This window comes from Canis lupus, chromosome 27 (assembly GCF_011100685.1).
Source record: "Canis lupus familiaris isolate Mischka breed German Shepherd chromosome 27, alternate assembly UU_Cfam_GSD_1.0, whole genome shotgun sequence".
NCBI lineage: Eukaryota > Metazoa > Chordata > Mammalia > Carnivora > Canidae > Canis > Canis lupus.
The window spans coordinates 34,305,963-34,332,026 of NC_049248.1; the positions used below are offsets into that span (position 1 = coordinate 34,305,963).

A 26,064-nucleotide genomic window follows, 5' to 3' on the forward strand; every position below is an offset into this window, starting at 1 on the left:
ACTTAAGGATGGTTAGCAGTGCCATCGTGCACGCTTGGCTTTGATTCGTATACACCTGTGAATTGTCTCTGTGGAGAAAATATACAGAGGTAGCATTTCACTTTTATGTTTTTCATCAAACAGCTTCCTAGTGACAGAGGGAAAGGTATGAAAGTTGTTAGGGAAAACATTCTCTATTACCAGGAGGTTGTTTCTTCAGAAGTCGGAGGCTTGTGTGCTTTGTGAAAGGAATACTAAATTAAACCTGTACTAGAGAATTTCTTTCAGATAATCAGGCTTTACAAAGCCACCTTTGCCTCATCCAAACAAAATGCTCTACAGGTAGCTGCTTAGAAGTTATTTTATCATAGAATTAAAGGAACTTTGATTCTAAAATGTATGCTTCTGTATACTAATATGAAATATGCAGTGTCTGAAACATTCTCAACCAAAGAAAGAATGGAAAGTCCACACTTGGGACTGGTGTTGGGTGGTTTGTGGGATCCAGGAAATCTCACCTGCATCTCCATCAGAGCCTTGAATCCTACTACCACAAGTTGTTTGAATTAAGGCTTTGTATTTTCAGTTTTTATTAATAGGAGCCAAACCCTAAGTGGGCAACATTTAAAATAATTATTAATCCAAGAAGCAGACTCTTAACTATAGAGAATGAACAGATGGTAACCATAAGGGAGGTGGGGGGGATGGATGGGTAAAATAGGTGATGGGGATTAAGAGTACACTTATCACTGGTGTCGAAGTGCTGGATCACTGTGTTGTACACCCAAAACTAATAGAATACTGTATGTTAACTATACTGGAAATAAAATTTAAAACTTAATAAAAAATAATTACTAATGATGACCTCTTTAAGAAATATTTATCACTTGTCTTTATATACTAAGAGCTGCTTGTGAGAAAATAGAAGATAATACTAATTGCCCAACTTTGCTAGGGGATAGGTAAGATGGCAAACCTGGCTGTCTACACAGGCAGATCTCTAGGAACTCCAGGCAGTTGGAAGGAAATATAAGGGTGCCAGGTGTCTTAAAAGTGGGATATTAAAAACAAAGATGTCATAGGTAAGTTCGAGACCTATTCTACAGGTTTGATTAGGTCCAATATGATGACAATATTGAAAAATTATGTTGACCTCAGGATCTTAGTCTTCCTTCCCTTGTTGAGTCTCAAGTAGATGCTTTGATCTGCAATATTGAAGTCTTATAGATGGATTCTGTCCTTTGTATCTCAGTAGATTGGCTCCGTCTTATTGCAGAATATTTCACTGTGCATCTCCTAAACAAACACCAAAGCCATTGAGAATGTCGAGAAAACACTTACAAAACAAAGCTCCTTCTGGAAGAGTCTTCCCACAGCACAGGGACTTTCTCCCCTGCTATCACAAGGACACTGAAAGTCAGTGCATTTTAGCTTTGACTACAGCTCCTCATTTGCTTTATTTAAAGGTCCCAATCTCAGTTCTTTATGGAGTGTTTAGGTTTCCTTGTAGGCCTCTTAGGAATCATAAGCTTCTCTACTCCTTAACCATATACTACATCGCTGTAATTGAAGCTCTTTTGTTGCTGTAATTTCTTCCTAATGTTACAGTTTCAGTCAAGTATTCTTTCCCTCTGGAGGCATTAATGATTGCCACTTTGAAAATACCCTTACTGGGTACGTATTTTTTACCTCCGGTGCCAAATCATGCCATTCTTTCCTGTTCTTCCTCAAGGTGAAAGGGCTTTCCCCATTTTTTCTTTACTGTTTAGCATATGCCATGCCCTTTCTAACCACTTTGTGATGGAATTTAGAGTATCTTTGCCAACCAGTTACAAAGTCCTTCTGCATAGTTTCCTGGAGTTTACCAGTTTATAGGACATATCTCAGGATAGAGGATCTCAATTTTAATTTGCTATCAGCTATAAAGTTATTGGTCACTAGAGCTTATGACAGTCTACCCTTGCTAAGGATTTTCCTATGGTTTATGGCATGGCATTAAAATAAATGGTTATTTTCCAATGACAAGGCCTGCACTGAGATACAAAATTGAAAGGGAGGATCCTTCTTCAAATGCAACAGGGTGTACTGGAAAACATCATCTTATTTGGAGTTAAGTGAGTTTTTCTTTATTTAGTCCTGGTAACTAGTTCAGATAATACACAGTTAAATGGATGCTTATTATAATCAAACTTCCTAATCTTCTTTTCATTTACATATACACATGCGTACACACACATAGACACATGCAAAATCTATCTTCCATTAAAGAGGAAAGACTACTTAATTATTGTTTTACCAAAACTTACAGACACCAGGAAATATTTGGAATAATAAAAGCAGTCACCCTTCAGCCAGGATTTACCGAGAGCCCTGTTCTAGGACCTGGAGAAAAAGCATTAAACAAGACAAATTTACAACTCCCACAGAGCCCGAGTTCCAGAAACTTAATCCAGACTTCTCTTCCCATTTAAATTTACTCTATTTTATCTCATCTGATTATTTACTAAAGGACCTTATATTCTTCATCCAATAGGAACAAGTTCTCCATGATGAGAATACCAATTTGTCTTTTAGTGCTTGGAATTATGCGATTTATCCTAAAGTCATCTGTTTCTGAGAGTAGTACAAGTCTATTTCATTATATAAAAATGAAATACACTGAAATTTATTATTATTTTACTGAACATAAATCAGGAAATAGATTCAATATACATTACCTAAGGACTGACATTTCAAGCCCCTTAGCCATGTGTTTCAGTAAATGTGTTTCCATGTTCATTTACTGCTACATTTTGAATCATTGCCTCTGCCCATATGACTGTTGATGTCTCTCCCTTCAGCCTGGATGAACCCATTTCATTCCAAGAGTGAGAGCTTCTGCAAAATAATGGAAAGCCTTGGCCTGAGCTACACAAAACACATGCTTATTATCATATTGTATAGAACTCAAAAGAAGAATTGATACAGAATTCACTATAGTTTTCTTTTGTTTGAACTCTGTTGCTTTATTAAAATACAAATAAAATCACAGTAACTCCCAACATTGCTATGAACACTTTTCTTCCTACTTTGACAGCCTCAAGTATCTTATTGACTTATGCATATTTTATACTTGATGGTATAATTTTTAAGCTTTAAGTTTATGATTCGATACAAAAGAATTGCACTTTCAACTGTAAAATGAAAATTTGAAACACTGGCTTGAATATAGAGCAATACATAATGAAGGTAAATTTGGGTGATTTTGGTAACATAAGCTTAATTTCAAATGTTGGGCAGTAATTATGAAACCCTCCCAGGGTGACCCAGAGAGTATTAGTGAGCTCTCCGTCCTGCTGTGGGATTTCTTTCTGAGATAAATGTCGTTCTGTGTGTGTTTTTCTCTCAGGAGGTCGAGCTGTGTCGTGTTAGCAGTCAAGAGAAGCTGGGCCTGACAGTCTGTTACCGAACGGATGATGAAGAAGACACGGGCATTTATGTCAGCGAGGTAAGAAATGCCTATGAGGGAAGGGAGGGGGAGGAGACAGCGAGCAATGGAGTCAAATGACTCAGGATGAGAAAATCCTTGGGAGGCTTGAATGTGAAGAATTGGCCATGTTCCAGGACTTGTCAGTTTCAATTAGGAAAGTAAATTATGTTGCCCAAGTAATGTAATTATTATCAGCTTGTTTAATGTGGATGCTTTCACCACAGACTCCCAGTAAGGAAAAGTGTAAAAGTGGGCAGGAACATTGCCTAAATTTGAATAAATTCCCCTATGTATACAGAAAGTCAAGCAAAGTTTCTGACAAGCAAACATTTCGTCCCTCCATTCCTTTTTATCAGTGCTGTTAACAAGAGCATTGACTAATTGCTTTAAATCTAATATTACAAATATCAAGTTTTACTCTGCTGGAAGTATTGATACATTTGAATATGCAAGGAATGTATCTATGAGTTTGTTTTATTCAACCCTGTAATCACTGTCAGAAAGTGAGGTACCTAAATGTAAAACACTCAGTGCTAATTACTTTGAAAACAATGTGAAACAAAATCCACTGTTATAGGTGATTTTTTAAGACTCCCAAAGGAATCATTTTGTGAAAAATAGTAGGTATAATTTCATTATATGTGTATATGACTGAAATTATATATGTATATACATATGCAAATACATATGTACATAGATGTATGTGTATTGTCTAATTCCTCCATGTATGTATGTGTGTATGCACACACATATCTGTGTGTGAAACTCTGTATGTATGTATATATGTATATATGTGAAAAAGAAGTTAGACGAGCTAGATATTAATTAATGTCCCATGCTGTTCCAAGTATTCTTGGCCATAATCTTAACATCATTACCTGACTCACTGAGCTTCAGCTTCCTTAACTAGAAACTTGATACAATATTGCTTATCTTATTGCCTTTACGAAGGTGTTTAGGATATGGAAAAAATAATGTAATTAATGCACTTAAGAAAACTACCCAGCTCTATAAATGTAACTGTTACTCTTTATCACTTTACGGAAGAATTTACTGACTGGCTCTTGCAATGGAAAAATCTCCAGAGAATGTTTGACTTATACACCTCTTCTTTTAAATGAACAGCTATGTTAATCCCTCCAATTATGGTGAGGAAGTAGAAGGAAATACCTGCAGAATTGTCTTTTGTAATAGGCACAAAGCTATAAATGTCAAAGTTTGGCATTAGCTTGATTACAGTTCTGTAGGAAAAGTTTTAAATTGTGAACAGCTTCTCAATAGGATACAATTGATTAATCATACCTCCCTTCCTTCTAGTAAGTCTGTATTTACCATTTAAATATGCCAGCTTTGTAGATGAACTTTCTAGGCACAAAAAAGAAGCCACAGGAACTGAGCATATGTACTTGGAAAGAATATTTTCCTTATATTTCTTAGATGTAATTATAGTGTCTTTGTTCTTTTTTTTTTTTTATTAGTGTCTTTGTTCTTGATTGATCACTTAAAATTCACTTGTTAGGTGGCACCGCCTAATAAGAAAATAATACCTAACATCTGGATAGGATGGATCAACTTCATGCTACACTTGAAATAACTTTGCTTAAAATAAAAGCTTTGATGGAATAAGCTCAAATAAATGGCTTAGAGGCATCATTCAAAATGTGATAGATGGAATTACCCCTAGTGAACTCTAAGTCATCACTCAAGTCTGGCCTATTAAAATGTTGGTAAACTCCTAATAAAGCGTTAAATACCTATTTATTCTAAAATAACTTATAGTTAATAGACCACCATGTAATGTAAAGTAGAGCCTAATAATAATCTACTTGGATAAGATTTTTTATTTTTTGAGCAACATCGGTTATAAACCTCTTTATAAAGTAATCTGCTCATGAGACAGAAATTTGCTTAATAAATATGAACGTACAGCATAGTTATCAGCTTTTCTAAAACAGCTAAACCAGGGTTTAAAGATCACTCTAGTAGAAAGCAAATTTCCTGGGTCTAGAGAATCCTAGAATTAAGATCTACTGAAGATCATGTGTCAGCTGAGGACCATGTCTGACAGTTTGGATACAGAAATGAGTGAATGGATATTTAAAAAAAAAAAAAAAAAAAAGAGGAAGAAGAAGGAGGAGAAGGAGGAGAAAAGAGAAAGGTAAAAAGGGAGGGAGAGAGAAAAAAAGGCTTTCAAATTAACTTCTGCTTTAGTTCTCTTTAATTTTATTATTATTAATTTTTAAATAGTCCACTTATATTTTTAGAATCAGTGATTTTTGAGAGAAAAATTTGGCATGCATTCTATAACATACTAGAGAATTTTGAACTAGGTTACTAAAAATATATTTTACAAAAAATATTTTTTAAGCCATATTTTTAAGTTCCTGGGGGGAATATTGCATATCCAGTTGAAGATGTTGAAGATGTGTGCTTTCTCCATTACAGGTAGATCCAAATAGCATTGCTGCCAAAGATGGTCGAATTCGAGAAGGGGATCGGATTTTACAAGTATGTGGAATGGTCGTTTCCTTTAGTTTCCTACCATTTGTTCAATAGTTTTAATTTTATTTAGTTTTTTATAAGATGTTAAAGAAAAGAATTTGTCTTTTCTAGACAGTAACATCCTCAAAACAAAAAGCAATCATTTAAAAAAAGAGTAAGTAAAAAAATAAATTTAAAAAAGTGTAAATAAGAATGGTATTATTCATTAAGAATTATTGGCTAATAATTAGTGATTAAGGCATCATCTCTGGACTTGGATAACTCAGCTTCAGCTTCCAGCTCCACCACTTACTCTGGCACATTATTTAACCTCTTATAGTAAGCCTGTTTCCTCATCTTAAAAAAAACAGTAATAAAACTATTGTTGTAAAGGTTAAATGTGATTATGCCTGTGATAGGCTTAGCACACTACATGGTAAGTAACAAACATTAACTTCTAGTATTACTAGCAGCAGCAGCGGTTACTGCTGCCTTTTCCAGAATAAATTAGGTAAGCATGGATTCCTACATTCCATTACCATCTGAAAGTCTAGAAGTCTGAAGAAATCTTATTTATTTACAGGTGAGTTGCTAGGGACAGGTGGAGGAAAATGCTTTCTTTTCCACATGGAAATATGAAAAGGCAGACCCTGACTACATTGCATGTTAGTAAGCAAGATGATGAGCAGAATATAAGGGGGGTGTGGAGCTGGAAAGAATTCCAGGCCAGATTAGGAATGACCTTGAATGCCAAAGTTCCTGTCCTACACCCACCTCAACCCTCTCTATCCCCTCCAAGTCTTTTCCCATACAGAATCCTGCAGACAGACACATAGCTCCCCAGCTTCTGTATCTAGATTAATCCAAAATAAGATCAGAGGCCCTCAGGATTGAGTGTCAGTGCAGATCACAACTACAAAGCAGGGAAGGTAAAAAAAAAAAAAAAAAAAAAAAAAGCAGGGAAGGTGACTCAGAAGACGAATTAAGGAAATTATCAACTATTAAAACACTTTGCAGAACTTTTAGCCTTAGTGACAGACCTACGGTTCCCATTTCTCCTTACTTGATGTGAAAGCCTGATGAATGTTGCTTTGTGTTCAGCATCAATGGATTCAACACTCTGTCTAGAACTGGGGCTTCGAAAATTGTTAGATGCTACCTCAGCATTTGGGCACTCCCTGTGACAACAGGAAGACAGCTGCGTACACAGATGATGATGTGGTGTGACATTGTCATGAGGAAGGTGTGCCCACACTGCCTGGGGTACATACCACAACCTTCTCCTGCCCCCACTTTCTGTTACTCTTCCTTTCTTCAATGTACCACTCTTGATTCACACTACTTCTTCATACCCTTTCTCTTCTCAAACGAGATGCAACAGAACACCTTTTTCATCAGGACCCTCTAAGACTCCGATTAGGAAATAATAAAAGTATGAATTAGTGGTCACTCATGGCCCTACTAATTTTTAGAAAACTTCAGGAATGTATAAATTCTATTTCTATAGCTCCTTAAGTGGTGACCTGTAGTAAAACACTTTCCCAATATGCCATTGGCTCTAACAAGGAAAAGGAAAGTGAGTCAGGAAACCAGAGTGTAGTCGTGTTTGCTACCATATTTTCAATATTTTTCTCAATTACACATGAATAAATGAATGAATGAAATAAAGATATTCAGAGGAGAGAATGAGAGATGAATAAAATCTGTAGTAAAGATTTACTGATAAAGCCTCATTAAAAAATAAGGGTACCATTTTTGTGTATCATCCAGATAATGAAAGCTTCAAGTATATTTTATTATTATTATTATTATTATTTTGATTTGGAAACAGTTATAAATGTGTTCACTTTGTTAACATCTACAGTTGAATATACTCAATTGAAAAGACTGTAACCTTCTTTTGATGCTCAAGGTCATGTTGTGCCCAGCAATCATTACACAATCCTATAATACAATAAAATACTCAATGGTTAAAAAAGGTCTGGAAGATTTTGCGTTCCCAATATGAAATCACCATAGTTGGCCATATTTTCTGATGTGCTGCGTCTATTTTTTGTCCTTTTCTCTTGCTGATTCCAGCTGCTACTTCTTTCTCTCACCATCTACTCTCCACATTTGACACCTTCTACTGCAACCTCACTGGCTCCCTTCCTAACTTCCAGCTAACCACTTTCCCATAAGCTAGATATACAAATATCTAGCTGGTTATTAAAATTACATCTATTAATTCTATGAGTAGAGGTAGATAGAAATAAAGTATATGTATTTTCATATATGCATACGGTATGTTTTGACACTTCCTTATTCTTGGCTATATTGGAGGCAGATAAAGTTTTCAGATAAAATATTTTCAGGATAATAAGGCATTCCTTAATGGAGTTGGTTCATTGAAGAAACAACAGCAGGATTGACAAAATGCCGTTGTCCGTCTGATTACTTTATATTCAATGACAAATATGTCACACTTAATGAACAAATACATGTCACATTAAAAAGCCTAGAATTCAAATCTATTTGGACACACAGGAAACAAAGAGTCTTAAGGGTGATGGTGAAATTATATTAAATAAAACTGTGACAAAATTGTAGCCCTAGACAAATAGCTCCCATATGGCTGATGAGGAGATTATGGGATACCCTGTAATGAACAATTAATGACTCCTGTCTCAGGGAGATGAGAGAGGGAGAAAGAGAGGATTTACTTCTTATCCTTAGAGTTTCCTGGCTGGCTTTTATTTAAATGAATCTCTTTAGAGCAATTGTGGTTTTAATTTCCTGTTCATGATGACCTAAGTAGAGTACTTCCATGGTCTTGTCCTCATTGTGTAGCTAAAATTTTCTAAAAGTAGTACATCGAGGGTCTGTTAGACGAAGTCCCCCAGTGATACCACCCACACACAAATACATGAGATTGGCCCAAGGTAGAGACTGTAGAAGAAAAACCATAACCAATTCATGAGAACATATTCTAACTCGCGTGTGTTTTTTCTCTTCAAGTGCTCAACAGTTCTATGTGCTGTGCCATTTGCTACAAGCTTGTGGTATCAGATGTGTCCTCAGGAATTAATATGGGGAAGTTCTCACAAAATTGCAAAGCTGAATGAAGAAAGGTATTTCTGAGCCTCACGGAGGAAGAATTAAAGACCACATACATGATCAGAGGGCTAAATTCTTACTTCCTCCTTGGGATTAGTAAGCATATAGTCTTCCATGTCAGCAGCCTAATCTCATGTTGGCCAGAAAAGTCAGTCATGTTCCTAAGGATTACTCCGTGACAAAACCCTGCAAAAACTCAAGCACCTAATGAGCTCTCTCTCTCTTTCCCTGCCCTACACATAAACTTGTCCCCAACATTTGTTCCCACACTTTTATTTTCCTCCCTTTGGATAACTGTTTTCCTCCCATTTCTTTCTACTTCTGTATCTCTGTACATTATTCACCTTCCCTCCACACTAAAATATGAGCACACTTAAAATAGATTGTGCCTCTTTTGCCTTGGATTCCTGGGTTTTCAAATAAATTGCATAGGTGGTTAGATGCCAAGAATTTTAGTTACCCACCCACCTCTGGTACATTAACATAAGAAATCTAAAAAGCGGTACATTCAAGCAAAAAAAAAAAAAGAAGCTATATTAAACCATTTCTAGGCTTTTAGCGTTCTGCACACATGTGTGCACACACACATATATACATACTCATATGCACATCGAGGAGATTGGGCCAAAAATGAAATTTGGCTGATTTATCTTTGTAATGCCACCAATCTTTTCTATGCCAAGGCAATCTCTGCTTCAAAATCAAAATTTACATAGGGTCACACTCAGAAAATGAGACAAGACATATTCTCTAGCATAGTGTTCCCTCATTTACAACAAAGTTACATGTTGCCTTTCTCCTGGTTCTTTTTCCCTCTCTCTTCTTAAAACAAAAGTCTTCCTTACACCGTGGTGATGCACTCTCTCATTTGTCTCCTCCCTGTGATTGTGGATCCTTCACCTTTCTGCCTGCCTGGTATTTTCAGGCACAGCAATCCCACAAGCAATCCTGTAGCTATGAGCCATCCTTCAGGAACAAGAGCAAATGAAGGTTGAAAGCGCTATCTTATTCTATTCCTCAAGCCTTTTCATTCTTTGCTGAAACTCACAGCTGCATTTCTTGTCCCAATATCACTTTGGGTATCAAACAAATATCCTGAGTTCAATAGGATCCACCAACCAGTTGGCTAAAATGGTCTTTCTTTCGAAAAAGAACCAATAGATTGCATTTCACCACCAGATTTCTATGGTGAATTCATCTCATTCCACATAGGATTCTGAATGGAAGTGTGTTTCTCCAACATAGGCTCTATCCTTCCAGGGCAAGGACGTAATGCCAGGACTGGAGACCGTAGCTCTGGTCATGCAGAGTTCCCAGAGGAAAGAGACGAATACCAACTGTAATGGCACTGCAGATCAAATACACCACATTGTTTCTTGATGGTTCTCTAAGAGTTAAAAATACATATAAGATAGATGTCTTTTCAAGTGGAACCATGTTTACTACTATGGATTTAATTGTTGTGCATGAATTTTAATAAATTTACCTTATTTAAAAGAACCTAATCTTTACTGAGGATTAAAATAGAATAAATTTAGATATTTAGATTAGAATAGAATAAATAATGATAGCAGTAGTAGCAGTAATAATAATAATAATAATGCTAACAACAACAAAAATATCAAGAATACTACGTTCCAGGCAGCCCGTGTGGCTCAGCGGTTTAGCACTACCTTCAGCCCAGGGTGTGATCCTGGGGACCCGGGATCAAGTCCCATGTCGGGTTCCCTGCATGGAGCCTGCTTTTCCCTCTGCCTGTGTCTCTGCCTCTCTCTCTCTCTCTCTCTCTCTCTCTCTCTCTGTGTTTCTCATGAATAAATAAATAAAAATCTAAAAAAAAAAAAAAGAGTACTATGTGCCAATCTAGAGCACTTCCTGGATGTCGGGCACTTGTTTAAACCCTAGACATATACTGGGGTGCCTGGGTGTCTCAGTTGGTTAAGTGTCTGCCTTTGGCTCAGGTCATGGTCCCAGAATCCTGGGATTGAGGCTGCATCAGGCTTCCTGCTCAGTGCTCTCTTGATCACTCTCTCTCTCAAATGAATAAATAAAATCTAAAAACAAACATACAAACCCTAGACATGTAATAACTAATTTAACCCTTACAACAATACTCTTGAGAAAGGTACTATTATCTGCACTTTAATATAGGAAACCTAATAGTAACATTAAATAAACATGAATGAAAAGTATTTATGTTAATGGTAAGTGAAATTTAAATGAAGAATTTAGATGTATATACTTGAGTGAAAAAAAGCAGTGAGCGTTAGATTTCACACAGAAAAGGTGAAGAGAAGCTGTCTGAGAGCATCCAACTTAATCTCCCTAGGATCCAACGCACCAGTAGTGGAGGGAGGATGAACGATTAGATCCGTAATGAATAGACAAATAGATGCATCGCAGATATACTATTAAGAATTACTATGAAATGGACATAAACCCCTAAAGCTCAAAGAAAGTAAACATTTTCAAGTCATTATTTTCAAACTACACTTCGTTGGGGATGGGGGAGGTGTAGTGGAATCCACCACTGCCAATTTATCTTTATTTGAGAAAAAGCCTTGGATTCGGTACAGAAATAGCTTTTCAGATGTATATTTATGAAAAACCACAAAATACCCTTCCCAATCATTAGTTCCCATTTTGGAATAATAGCTTCTGTTTTCTAATTTGATGAATTTTATTGTGAGTTGCCAAAAAAGGAAATGCACTTGAAGCTTGTAAAAGCTGAATTTCCTGTACATAGACAGGTGAAAAACAAAGGTGATATTCATTTGATCAGAGTAAGAAAATACAATATATGGTTGTATGATTCCCCCCCTTGACTATTATGTGTTGTCTGCTTTCTTTGTGTTCCATATGTATGATAAGAATCTAGGAATCAGGATTATTTGTTGTGGTCCAAGGTTGAGATTCCTGGGCTTGTTTCAATAATTATATCTTCTTGTTTCAATAATTGTATCTTCCCCCATATGTCAACTAGAATCCCAAAGATCCAAAAAAATAAAATCTCAGTAGTCCACTTTATGCAGACTACATTGAAAAATTGGTCAGTACAGCCACATTTTCTATTTAATCTGTTGAAATAATTGATACTTATTTTAGATATAATTACGTGATGTCTTCAATTGAAATTTCTCTCTGCATATTTTGAATATGTGCTATGATCAAAACTCTCATTGTCTCCGTGGAATTGAGCAATCAATAAAAATAAAATAAATATAAAATACCCAAAGAAAGAAGTTCAGTAAACTCAGAGCTAAATACATTTGAACATGAAAATGTAGCTTAAAATACAAACTTCAGAAACTTCATTTGCTCTGTCTGTAGAATTTAGAAAAAGGGAAAAAGGTACATTTTGAATTCTATCGTAGTCTTTTAATCAAAAGTTTATTCGAGCGTGGGTTTTTTGCAAAAAGCCAGTCTTACTCTATGTTATTTTTTTTAATTAAGTACAGTTAAGAGATGAGCCTTAAGATATTTCATTAGTTTTGTTGTTTGAAGAAATGGATAAATCTTAGAAAGAACTGGAGTATTGATAAGGAGGTTACTGATGAACCGTCCTTTGTTTGATTAGTTAAGCACTGAAAGCTATCCTGAGAGTGATTGGGACAACTGAGTCAGACCCACACAAATATGAGATGATTAAATGAAAATGCAATCAGCGGTGGCCTGGGAGCATTGCCTGGTGAGAGATAATACTGTAGCTCTCTAATTGGCTCGTAGCAGGCATGCAGGATGACGGATTTCAGTTGTGGGATTGCCAGGTCCGCTTCCCCCAGCACTATTATCTCAGAGTGACACTTCCATTACTCTGAGCGGAGAAAGATGAACGTCACCTGTCAGGGGCTGGTTAATTGTGTTGCTAGATGTATGTTGCCAGGGCGCAGGTTGGACATTTATGAACATAACTGCTTCCTCTGATGCCCGCCATCCTTCAGGGATCGATATGGCTCTTACAGTAAGCGCGTAATTGAGTGAAGGCACTTACCACTGAGGGGCTGAAGATGAGCCCATTGTGTGAGCTTCATTGTCCATACATTCACCATAAATGAGCTGATATTTGCCATTTATTGTGTGCAGCATTGTGGAAATGGAAACTAATGTGCCACTTTCATTTGTTTTCTAGATAAATGGGGAAGATGTCCAGAATCGAGAAGAAGCAGTGGCATTGCTGTCTAGCGATGAGTGCAAGAGAATCGTGCTGCTCGTAGCAAGGCCAGAGATTCAGGTCAGAGCAGAGATCAAAAATCTTGAGACTGAACTTTCTGTCCATTATTTGCTATCCTCTATCAAATCAGTACCATGGGTAATTGTGCAGCCAAGTATGCAAAACATAATTAAGAGTCATCTTTCCTAACTTACCAGCCATATCAACCTTATCTTTTTGGAAAAAGAAGGAAAAAAAGCACACAGGATGGAACCATTATTCTCTCCTTCCACTTGCCAGTTATTCGAGTGAATTAATAAATGAAAAATGGTTGACTTTATATGATTTTTAATCCTGTATAGAGGCTTCCTTTAGGTTTCTGTCTAAAAATTCTTAATTGGCATATTAAGGTATCTTGAAAGAATTTCTAATGAGAGAAAAATTAGCATATCCTGCTATCGACTTAAATCTTTTTAGAGTAACCTTATCGAATAAAGTAGCTGATAGCATGGTGTAGTTCCATGTATAGTAAAGGAATTTTTTCCAGGTTTAGAGGGACAAAAACACCTGTCCAGTAAAGGAGAGGGAATGGTGGAAGAAAAGTGCTATTGGTCCTTCTTTTTATATCCTTTTTACACCCCACCACAATGCAGAAAGGACAGCACACTGTCACCGTTCTATCCATCTGTCAGCAGTTTGAGTGAAGTTGGTTATATCACCATTTGTCTCCCAGGTTATTGATCTGATATTTTTCAAACTCAGTAACTGCATACTATCTATAAATTACATTGAGTAAGTGTATTTCAGTGTCAGACCAAGTCCTGACTTGAATATAGTGGTTATAAAAGATCACCCTTTCCGCATATATTCCCTTTATGCCCTTGACCATTCTAAATGGTTCCCATAAAGCCTGCTATAGCCCAAGGCAGAATAAAGTTACACACCTGAGGTCTCAGGACTGGGAAAGGGAGCCTGCACGACTGGCTGGACTGCCTATTTAGGAATGACCTTAAAAATATAAAGTACGTATAAAATTTCACTAATTATCTGGAAATTTTGCAAACCAGTTAGTCCCATGGATCCCACTTTCTTGAAAAAGAACAGAATAAAGGAGCTAAACACATGTTAGTGAAATTCATGTGAAGAGAGCACAGTGGTTGTCTCTGTTATAGAAAAGATATTTTGATGTTATAATGTGGTTTCCCTGCCCTTTCCACAGAACTTCTAGGGAACCTCATTAATTAGAATTAAAGCATTTCCTTAAACTATGCCATAGTATGGCCATAATGGACTGTGCAAAGAATAGACATTAATGACATAAGACTAGATCCTGTTAATCGTTGATAGAATACATATGCTTGGTAGACCTGGTGGCATTTTCAGATATCTGACTACACTCCTGACCTAGTAGAATTGATGTTGGAGGATGAGTTTCCAAACAAGACTTCCTTTCCACAGTTGAGAAAAGGTGGTCATCTCACCACAGGATACCACAAAATCAAGAAATGCTTTAGCTCCTTGCTCCTAAAGAAGCCTCATGCCACTGAAAGAGAACTATTTGCCTTTAGAAAATCAGATTCCTAGAAAAAGAAAGACAGAAAGAAAATGCATCTTAACCTCATATTTTTAAATTGTAATGTAAGGAGTATATGCTATAAAATGGCAAGAAAAAAAAATTTTAACCCTCTCTCCTCTGGGTGACGGGCACTGAGGTGGGCACTTGACGGGATGAGCACTGGGTGTTATTCTATATGTTGGCAAGTTGAACACCAATAAAAAATAAATTTATAAAAATAAAATAAACCCTCTCTCCTTTGTATCACCTACAATTTTCATCAATTTCAATGTAGCTTATACATTAAAAAATATTGCATTTTTTACAAATGAATCTTATTCTGTGAAAATGTGGAAGTTTCTTGTGTGCTTTTTTCTAGCCTCTTTCTTTTTTTTTTTTCTTTTTTAGTATTTCAAATACCCTGTACATTCTTGGAAATGATCTACAGATTTGCTGGGGGCGGTATTGTACATCTGTGCAATATTTTTAAATAACTCATTTCTCTCATTCCCTGTCAACTTTCTTTCATTTTCTGCCCATTTTCTTCCTCAGACCATTAAAGATATTGCTATTCTGTCCTATTTCCCCTTGGGACATTGGGGCAGAGAGGGCTCACGTGAGAACTTGTAAACACTTCTTCTGAGACAATGCAGGTTCCGTTCTCTGAAATGCCACATCTGTCCCATACTGTGCCGACAGATCCCTGTTTCAGAGAGTCCTCCTTTCCTGCAGCTCAGCTCAAGGGAGAAGTCTGTCCATGGTATAGCCTAGAACTCAAACTGCCATGAATACAGTTAGGTGGAAAGGGAAAGGCAGTGAGCAAGAAGCTCTCTTCCCTCACCGTGCGGGGTGTACCTCCAGCCTAGACCGAAGTCTGGTCAAAGGAGATGTACACTGCCTACAGATGGCGACTCAAGGATCTGTGTGGGGTTACCTAATAAGAAAAGAGTTATAGGGAATCATTAATTCCCACTGTTTGTTCTCCTTATCTTTCCCACCCCTTCATTTAAATTTCAGAAGACTGTGCCATCATCCACAACATCAGTGCAAGCAAATATTTTGTTTTGACCTGATTAAAGAAAAACGCTGTGGTGTGCTTAGAAAAAGGAAACACTCCTCGCTCTCCGTAATTTCTTTTGGAGTCTGGAGTTTGCAGCTTTGTGAAACTTAAAAAGGATTACAGAATGTAAAACTTAGACAATTATAAATTGAACTTGAATTTTTAGTCAGCCTAATTTTCATAGTTCATCTGCATATCAAAGTCAGCGAGGTAGAACTTGGTCAAGTTATTCAGGCTACATTAAGATAAATGAGGATGAATAAATCTGTCTACACTTTTGGCCTCAGTCAGATTTGAAGTAATGTAAGTTCAATGTAGCCTTTAATAAATATCAAGAAACCTACAACTGCCTTCATATTAATGAATATGATACATATATGCTAATGCCTTTTCTGCTGCAACCTAGTGTCTTTTCAGAGTTTATTCTGTTTCAAGTTTTACAGTTTCAGTTACCTTTAAGATTTAAGAGCTTACTTTGCAATTGTTGAGTGGTGAAAATACCTCAAACTCTGGCTGACCCTTGAGCAATGTAGTGTTTAGGAGAGCCAACACCCCCACCCAATCAAAAATCTGCATGTAGCTTCTGACTCCCCAAAAACTTAACTACTAATAGCCAACTGCTGGTTGGAAGCCTTACTACTCGATTAACACTTATTTTATGTTACATGTATTATATGCTACTTTTAAGACATAGTAAGCTAGAGAAAAGAAAATGTTATTAAGTAGAAGGAAGAGAAAATAGAGTACTGTACTGTATTTATATATATATAAAAAATCCGCATATAAGTGGACCAACGCAGTTCAAACCCCTGTTGTTCAGGGGTCAACTGTATTGTCAATTTTGGCTCATTAGAAAGCTGCTGTTTCTTTTAACAGAGAGTAAAACAGAGCATGGACAATAATTCAGTTAATTTAATCAGTATAGACAGCTAATTTATGTAATCCAGCTCCAGAAATCCACTTTGAGGCAAATTATCTGTATTGACTGTCAACACTCATCATATTAGCAAGATTTCCTTCTTCACTTTGTATTGAGGAGCCAGAAGGATTTATTCAGTTTAATTTGTGTAAGAGTCCCCCACCAGAATACTTGCATCCTGAGCTCACAAACAAAACCCTGCATGTTCCACACCGCTCCACTCCCCCTTAAATTCAATGTCTCAGGGATGGATGGATGGATGGATAGATAGATAGCTGTATGGATGGATAGATAGATAGATTATATAGATATAGATAGATATAGATATAGATATAGATATAGATATAGATATAGATATATCTCTCTATATATATATATATTGCAATTGGGCCTGAAAAATTAATCAAAGTAGACATGGCACAGCATCACCTTTTTTTGTGAAAAGAATAACTTAGATTTTTTCTTTTCTTCCCCCCAGATAAAATAAAAGTCTGTATTTGTGGCAAGCAGCCATCTTGTTAACTTGGGAAGCCATCTGCCTAAAAATAAAAAAGCAGGATGAGGGGTAGCATCAGTGTGTGAAAGGGGTGGGGAACACTCATTGGTCTCATTGGGGATTGTTGTGAAAGGAAAAAGCCCAATTGTCTCATGGCCCTATTAGTACCATTGAAGTTCTTTAACACAGGGACTGTTGGAGGTAATGAGCATGACAGCTGTGGATTATGCAATATGCTTTTAATACATTTTGAAAGATGGTAATGTTCTATGCTGTGAGATCTACTTGGTTATGAGAGAAAATCTGTAGCTGTGTTTCAGGAAAGGATAAAAGGCATAGGAGTCCAATTTTTTTTTTTAATCACCTTCTCTTCCTTCTGAGAGGTGAACTTGTGAGAGGCTGGTATTCTGAAGAGAATCATTATGATAAAAGGAACTGGTCAGGCATTGCCATTTAAGTTTACCCTATTTTAGCATGAGTTCCCACTAACCTAATATAATGTACTAATGTATTCTTTTGCAGCTGGATGAAGGCTGGTTGGAAGATGAAAGGAATGAATTCTTAGAGGAGTTAAACTTGGAGATGCTGGAAGAACAGCATAATGAAGCAATGCAGTGCACTGCCAATGAGGTGGAGCAGGTAGGGCCAACGATTTGAACTACATCATTTGAAATGTTGCTAGTTTCTTTTCTGAATATATAACCATAAATGGAGTAAAAAACAAAATCAAAGAGTTTGATCAAACATCTCTGTAATAGTAATTTTTTTAGAGCAGATGGGCATCTCAAATGAAGCCCAGGGAATAAATACAATTTTTTCTATTAAAATCTTTCTAGTTTGAAAAGCTTTGGGATCATTGTTGACAGAGTACAGTAGTATTCAAATGTTCAACTTAATTCAGAAATTGAATAGCGAAAATACGCATTGCTTTTCAATATGCCAGCTGGAGACAAACTATATCTCATGAGATAACGCCTCTCCCCAACATTAATTTTATAATTTAAAATATTCATGTGTCTATTTGAATATTTAGGCAACTGTAAGATGACGATGACATGAGGTAAGCCATCAATCTTATTTATGTTTTTGGAATCTTGGTTCTACCTCTGTACTCCTCAACAGGAGTAAGCTCTATTTGAGATCATTGATATCATCTTGCCTTAGGGTCACATCATCATTCAACCAAAAATGCTGAGCTCCTAATATGTCCCAAGTACCACACTTGATCCTGAGCATACAAATGAAAATGAGCAAAGTTTCAGCTCTTAATTAATTCGCCGCTCATGAAAGATTCCAGAGGGGCTTGTGGCAAACTGAAATCTTGGGATTCTTTTGTGACTGTTATTGTTCCTATGGGATAAAAATGGGATCAATCTATCCTAGATTTTTTTTTTATGTTGAATTCATGTCATTCATCTGCCTGATATAATTTTGTTAACACTTCTGCTGTCAGTTTATTGATTTGTTTAATTATCACCCTATTGCCAACAGTAATTCTTAACACATCCTGAAAGATAGTTTTTAAAAAACCCTGGACAGCTGGACAGTTAGGCTTAGGGATGTGAAGCACAAACATCCTATCACTTTACCAAGCTGAATGATGGAATATATTGACATGCTAGCATTCCATAACAGAGATGTATGTGTGTGTATGGGCACATGCCCGTATATTAAATAAATCGTTATATTGCAGACTCCGGTGTCACCATAGTTGAGTGCGCTGTACTCTGTGCTGAGCATGGATCCTCATTGGCCACTTCACAAACAGTAGTTCATGCTCAAGAGTGATGCTGCTACTGTGGTGATTGCTTTTCAATATAGGTAGGACAGATTGAAATTTTTATGTATGACTTCAACGCTGGCCACAAATAAAGATATTTTTTGGTGGCAGCTGCTGGTTAAAAGCAAGAAAGTCCTTGCTCGAGGCTTTTTCCTCTCTTAGATACAAAATGTGACCTGATACAGAATTGACAGGAGGATGTTGGAATAAAGCAAGAAGGGAGAAATCCTGTCCAGGTGAAGTGATATGGTGTCAAATCCTGCCTACTCATCAGAGGTAATACAAATGCTAGTTCTTTTGAGGTAACACTAGATGTCCCTGAGGTCAGATTCTCATTGTGTGGAAATTTTTCTTCACCATGAGACTGAAAAATGATAAGAATTACAGAAACCTTTAAAAGTCCTTTGCCCTTATAAACAATAATACTACATTAGAAATGTCTTGGTAGAAGCATTGCCTGTCACTGTAATAATTCCATAGGGAAATGATAAATGACAGAATGGCAATACATTAGAAACTAGGAATTCTAGGTTTGAGAATGGAAAAGCCTTTATATTTTCACATTTGCTCATAAACCGGTGACTAAAGAAAAAAATTCGATTAAAAAAAATCTATATCCGTGCCTCAAAACAAAAATACATATACACGCTAAAGTTTCACTTTACGTAACATTCTTGATCTTAGGACTGCTGTTGACACACTGTGGAACATCTCCCATAGCATAATTTGTCTGTATCCTTGGCATGCCACGTAAAAATAAGATTAAAAAAAAAAACTAGCCTTCTTGTATTTTTAAGCTCATTAAAGATATGAAAAAATATAAATAATGTGGTATTATTAATCAGATGTCCAATATCCATAGCATCCTCTGGGGGTTTTATGGCACATGTCAATGTCACCACGTTGGACACTATTGTCAGCTTATAGAAAGGAATACACTGATGGACCACGTGCTCCACTGTTACTTACAAGTACTTGTTTATAAAATTGTTCTTTTTCAATAGGACATTGAAAATCTCAGTATATTTTCAACAAATGAGGAGAACTATTTTAGGAAAAGACCGGGAATCCTAAAATAACACTATACATGGTCATCTTCTCTCCTCTACAGTTTATGTTACATTTTGTTATGCTTCTGTGGAAGAAAATAAAACAATTTTCTTAAGAGACTCTTTCAAATCTGTTTTAGGATGTTTTTTCTCATGCGTTCTGTCCTTTTTTTAAACACTAACAGGCTTAATTATATTTAATTGTATAATTACACCTGCTAGAGGAAAATATATATAGTGGGGAGTAAACTTACACATAAAGGACGTACAATGTAGAAACTGCCATGTAGACTAGTTTAGGATAAGTGATGGAGGGAAAAAAAACTTTATTCACAGAGAAAAAAACTATATATACATCCTCTTAGTACAACAACAGTGAATTGTTTTGCATGGAAGCCAAATGCTACCAAGGAATAAGGTTTACATATGAGTGTATATTCACAAATACATCAAAACTATATTTTTTGACATTATGTTCATGTCTGGCAGTCAGTGCCACTCTGATTTTCATGAGGACTGTCACTTTACTCCGAGTAGAATAAAATTCACCTGTGAAGGAAATTATGGGCTGACAGTAGAAAAATATTTTTAAGTAACCCAAACGAGTCCTAAGATGACATTGTTGCTTCTGAGTGATGTGATTTGGAGATGCACTGAGGTCAGGACACATCCAGGCAGGAATGTGACATCTTGGACACAGAAGAGATCCCAACTCTGCAGGATGGCACTCCTTTTCTACCTCTCTCTGTGTCACTAATAAGCTGAATCCATCTGAGATTCAAGTTCCTTGTTGCTAGAAAGAAGGACTGAGTCTCTAGGACTAGCCTATTCCTGAAATACTGTGCTGTTTGGCTTATCATTACCAGGGTGTTACTAGCTCAGCAAAGTTTCTTCTGAACTTAGAGTTCAGGAAAAGAAATCATCCTAATCAGGTGACATGGCTTCAGAACTCCAGGCCTCCATACTGCAGAAGACCACTTAGATCACCTGTCTCACTCATCCTTTTGCATGTTACCACCTCAGGGACTCAAAAAGTCACCTCATTTACACACCTTCATGCCAATTCCCCAAGTAAGAGAGAACCTTCAGGTAAGAATCATTCAATTGAATGTGTCCCACTTTATTTATCCCCAAATCAGGTATCTAAGCAGCTTTGGTTTTCTTGATTTCCATTCCTAACAAGCTGCCTTGAGCTGACTGCCTGTATTTCTAAAATTGTTAAGGAGACTAACCCTGGAACAGCTTTCTGGGAACCGCACCTTTTGCCAAGCAAGCAACCGTTTTTTTCATGCAAGTTCTGCAACAGTCGGTGGTTTTTTTTTTTTTTTTTTTTTTTTTTTCAGAATAAACGATTTTCTTTGATCTCTCAACTTTATTTCCTCAGCCCAAAAAACAGGAAGAAGAGGAAGGCACCACGGACACGGCCACATCCTCCTCCAACAACCATGAGAAGGACAGTGGGGTGGGGCGCACAGATGAAAGCCTGCGGAATGATGAGAGCTCGGAGCAGGAGAACGCAGCTGAGGATCCCAAGGGCGCATCCTTGAAGAGCACGAGAGGGCTGGGGCAGAGCCAGGACACCCTAGGAAGCGTGGAACTTCAGTGCAATGAGAGCTTGGTGTCTGGCGACTACATGGACTCCGACTGCGTGGGCCACACAGAGGAAGAGTGTGAAAGGTTCCGACAGCTCCTGGAGCTCAAGTGCAAGATTCGAAACCATGGAGAGTATGACCTGTATTACTCGAGCAGCACAATAGAATGCCACCAAGGGATGGGCGTGGAGCACGAGCTCCAGCTGCTTAACGAAGAACTGCGCAGCATTGAGCTCGAGTGCCAAAATATCATGCAGGCTCACAGGCTCCAGAAAGTGACAGACCAGTACGGAGACATCTGGGCCTTGCACGACGGAGGATTCCGGAATTACAACACCAGCGTGGATGTGCCGAGGGGAAAACTAGATGACATCCTCGAACACCCAGAAAAGTCGGACAAGGACAGTTCCAGTGCTTACAACACGGCGGAGAGCTGCAGAAGCACCCCGCTCACCGTGGACCGGTCCCCCGACAGTTCCCTTCCACGGGTGATCAACCTCACCAATAAGAAAAACCTGAGAAGCACAGCAGGGGCCAGTCGGCCTTCTTCGGGAGCCAGCAGCAAAGAGTCGACCTCCAGCAGAGCCAACACGGCAGAACAAGGCTGCAGCAGCGTGGAGGCCAAGGAGAAGGCGTCCGAGAGCTGCAGCAGGCTTTCCGACCAGGACAGGCCCAGCGGTGAGCAGCGCATCCCTTACCTGTCTCCTTATCACAGCTCCTCCTACAGGTGTGCAAACATCCCAGCGCATGCCCGGCATTATCAAAGCTACATGCAGTTGATTCAGCAGAAATCTGCCGTCGAGTATGCCCAGAGTCAGCTGAGCCTCGTGAGTATGTGCAAGGAGCCCCAGAAGGGCTCGGAGCCCAAGATGGAATGGAAGGTGAAAATCCGCAGCGACGGGACGCGGTACATAACCAAGAGGCCAGTGCGAGACCGGATTCTGCGGGAACGTGCCTTAAAGATCAAGGAGGAGCGCAGTGGCATGACCACGGACGACGACACCATGAGCGAGATGAAGATGGGCCGCTACTGGAGCAGAGAGGAGAGGAAGCAGCACCTGGTTCGGGCCAAAGAGCAGCGTCGGCGCCGGGAGTTCATGATGCGGAGCCGCTTGGAGTGTCTCAAGGAGAGTCCCCAGAGTGGCAGCGAGGGCAAGAAGGAGCTCAGCATCCTTGAACTGAGCCACAAGAAGATGATGAAAAAAAGAAACAAGAAAATCTTGGACAACTGGATGACAATCCAAGAACTGATGACCCACGGGGCCAAGTCTCCGGATGGCACACGAGTTCATAATGCCTTTTTGTCAGTCACCACCGTATGACCGAATGAATGGGACGCAACGGATTTTTAGGAGGGTGCTACCAGTTTGGGTAGAGTATGATTGCCTCGTTCAATGTGGCGTTTTTATATATATTTTGCGACTCTTTATAGTTTAAATTTTTTGTAAGCAAAAATACCTGGTAATTTTCCATTTGTTTTTCATATACCGGTACCTTCTTTTTTGGCCGAGATCTTTCTTTGACTTGTGATATATTCCTATTACTCATTTATATATATATATATATTAAAAAACAAAAACAAAAAGGAAAGAAAACAAAAAACTTGAACAAAAAATACTGAGGAGCCGATTAATTTCCTATTTTAATGTACCTAATGTAAGGTAAGATCCGGATTTCTCTAGTTTACTTATTTTCTACTTTGAGAACAACTCAATGCCAAAACATTTCTATGCTTGCTTCTTGGCATAATCCGTATTAAATCAACCCTGTTAATAAATCCTGTGCCACATCTTGTCTTATACATAAAAACCACCTCTTTTTAACATCCCATTGTACATTTAGCACCTAAGTGGCCGTTGTCTTTGTCTCAGTAAAGTGTAGGTGGACAATCTTCCTGTGGTATGTAGTGACATTGGTCATGTTAGCTAGATAACTGTGGTAATTGTGACAATAAAAAAATAAATTATTGATTATCCTTAAGAAAAGTTATCAAGGAGTGTTTTATTTTCATTGTCTACTGTGGTTACCAGATTAAAATTAGTTACATATGGATACTATTTAGAAGACTCCCAATTGTGGATTATAAAATATGTACATTTTCTATCACTTTTTTCCAATAAAATTGTCTTGAGATATTTCCCATAGATCTTTGTGTCACATATTCTTACCAGGATTAAATTAGATAATATATGTAGAGCATCTAACAGATGCCAACTAAACATCCAATAAGTAGGAGTTTATCTCCCCTTGCCTGCCACCTGTGAAAGGCAAAGCCAGGAAAAATTTAGGGAGGGACACGGAGAGAGGATCAGTGAAGTGTCTGAAAATGTTTATGACACTAAGTGTATTAGTGTGCTTGGGCTGCCATAACAAAACACCCCAGACTGGATCGCCTAAATAACAGGAATTTATTTCATGGCTCTGGAGGCTGGGAAGTCCAAGATCAAGGTCCTGGCAAATTCAGCAACTTGGCGAGAGCTCTGTTCCTGTCTTGCTGATGGTCACCCTCTCCCTCTGTCTTATCAGAGAGACAGAAAGGAAGCTGTCTGCTGTCTCTTCTTACATGGGCACTGAAACTCTCATAAGAGCTCCACCTTCATGACTCCATCTAAATCTAATTATTTCCCAAAGGCCCCATCTCCAAATACCATCATATTGGAGGTTAGAACTTTTTCAAAATATGAATTTTAGGGGAACATGGTTCACTCCACAGCACTACATGCGTTTATTTAATTGATCATTTGAAATTAAATTTGGGGGAATCGTCTTTTTAATAATCTCCATTGTGGTCCACTATAAATGCCCTACATGTCATTTATGAAAAAGTGAGATTTCTAGATTATCAGATAGGTTCTTGAAATACAGCTTTTCATCATAAAAACCATAGATATGCCTCTTGTGATGCCTCCAGAGTAAAGGCCAAATTGGCCATGTACAGGCAAACATGAGTTTGATCAAATTTTCATTCAACCCAAAAGATTGTTGGAGACACAACATCTGAATATTTCTGAAGCTACTTTCCCGTTTAAAAACCAACAGTGGCTTCCTATTAGCTCTTGAATCAGACTCTGATGCCTTGGCCTTATATTCTAGGTCTTTCATTCACTTGCCCACTTTGCCTATTGCTCCTCCTTTTTAGATCTCTGAATTTATTCCTGGCTTCCCATTTCCACTCTAGTTATCTTAGACTATTCTCCTGTCTGGGGCCTGTGCCAAATTCTACACTTCCCTTAGGATGTAATCGTGTATACATTTTCTCTTTGGAGACTGTTTTGATGACACTAGATTTTCTCAGCATTTTGCCATGTACTATGATCCACCTGCAGTATTGTTTTACCTTTCTTTTTTTAAAAAAAAAAATCCTGTTATTTGAATCACGTGTGTAGAATTTATTGTCTCCCTGTATGGATTTTTAAGATCATGAAGTTGGGCCCTTGTGTCCCCCTGTGTCTTTGCAAACCTCTATAGAATTCCATTTGAATAATAATGAATGCTAGTGGAATTAAATTATTATATTTGTTTATCTCTCTCCTCTACCTATTGGTCCTTTTGTTACTTACTCTTCTACCTTTCCAAGTTCTTATTTCCTGAAGGGCTGTTACGTAGATGGGGGGAAAATGAATCTTAATTACATATAATGAAAAGCTGGACTCAGAAATTTTAAGATAAGTGATAGTAATAGCAATCTAAAGCAACTGAAAATGTCATCAATTCCAACTTTAGCCATTGTTAATACAATCAATAAGACTACTCTGAATACACCTGTAGTTTTTAAAATGTCTATCTTAAACGCTCAGTTCTTTCCTGACCTAATGCCTGTGGCTATTGTTTATCCTCTTGACATAACTGGGTTTAAATACTCACTGAATTCAAATTACTCCTATAGATAAATGTGATTTGGAACTAACATGTAGATTTTTCCAGAAGAAACATGGACACATCTCACAGAATGCAGTGTTTCCGAAGTTACCAGTTTAATTTTATTTTTGTTAAGGCCAAATATTCTTGCCAATTTTTTAAAAATGTGATGTTGGTATTTTTCATGTCTGTGTTTATACATTCTAAGAGTTGAGATATGTCTTTTTCAAAAATCAGTGAAAATCTGAAAGTGTTATGTTTTTATCTTTCTACGTAACGTATCTTTGTGCTAAACATGTTTTTTTTAAGTAAATGAATAATAAATCTGTTGCTCAGCAAAGAAAAATAATTGGTTATATGTGGGATATTTTATTGCAGCTCAGAAGAAATATGTGAATGTAAAGAAGAAAAGTATTTTCCTTGCACTTACCTTTTGAAATTCCGTATTTTTATTGCTTTCTATACTCAAGATATGACAGAAATTGGTGGGAGGATCCACATGTGAATGACATGGGGGTTGGAAAACAATGTCTATTTGATGGGCGTCTCTTCGCTGCATGCCATGAAGAAGGCTATTGTT

At 37.5% G+C, this 26,064-nt stretch overlaps 1 protein-coding gene and 1 long non-coding RNA gene across 3 annotated transcripts in view; one reads left to right on the forward strand and one right to left on the reverse strand.

Moving 5' to 3' along the window:
• PDZRN4 (PDZ domain containing ring finger 4) overlaps positions 1-23,770 on the forward strand; it is a 352,120-nt gene extending 328,350 nt beyond the window's left edge. For both annotated transcript variants that reach the window (XM_038577323.1, XM_038577324.1), the window contains 5 exons: positions 3,368-3,466; positions 5,894-5,956; positions 13,155-13,256; positions 17,728-17,844; positions 21,419-23,770. In XM_038577323.1, the coding sequence (XP_038433251.1) occupies positions 3,368-3,466; positions 5,894-5,956; positions 13,155-13,256; positions 17,728-17,844; positions 21,419-22,948 (1,911 nt within the window). In that variant the 3' untranslated portion in view covers positions 22,949-23,770. The remainder of the gene's footprint in view (positions 1-3,367; positions 3,467-5,893; positions 5,957-13,154; positions 13,257-17,727; positions 17,845-21,418) is intronic.
• Positions 1,139-2,850, reverse strand: LOC119866400. The gene is made up of 3 exons (XR_005380045.1): positions 2,697-2,850; positions 2,286-2,361; positions 1,139-1,275 (listed from the first exon to the last, which is right to left on the reverse strand). It is a non-coding gene; the product is annotated as an uncharacterized LOC119866400 (long non-coding RNA).
• Positions 23,771-26,064: the final 2,294 nt, after the last annotated feature.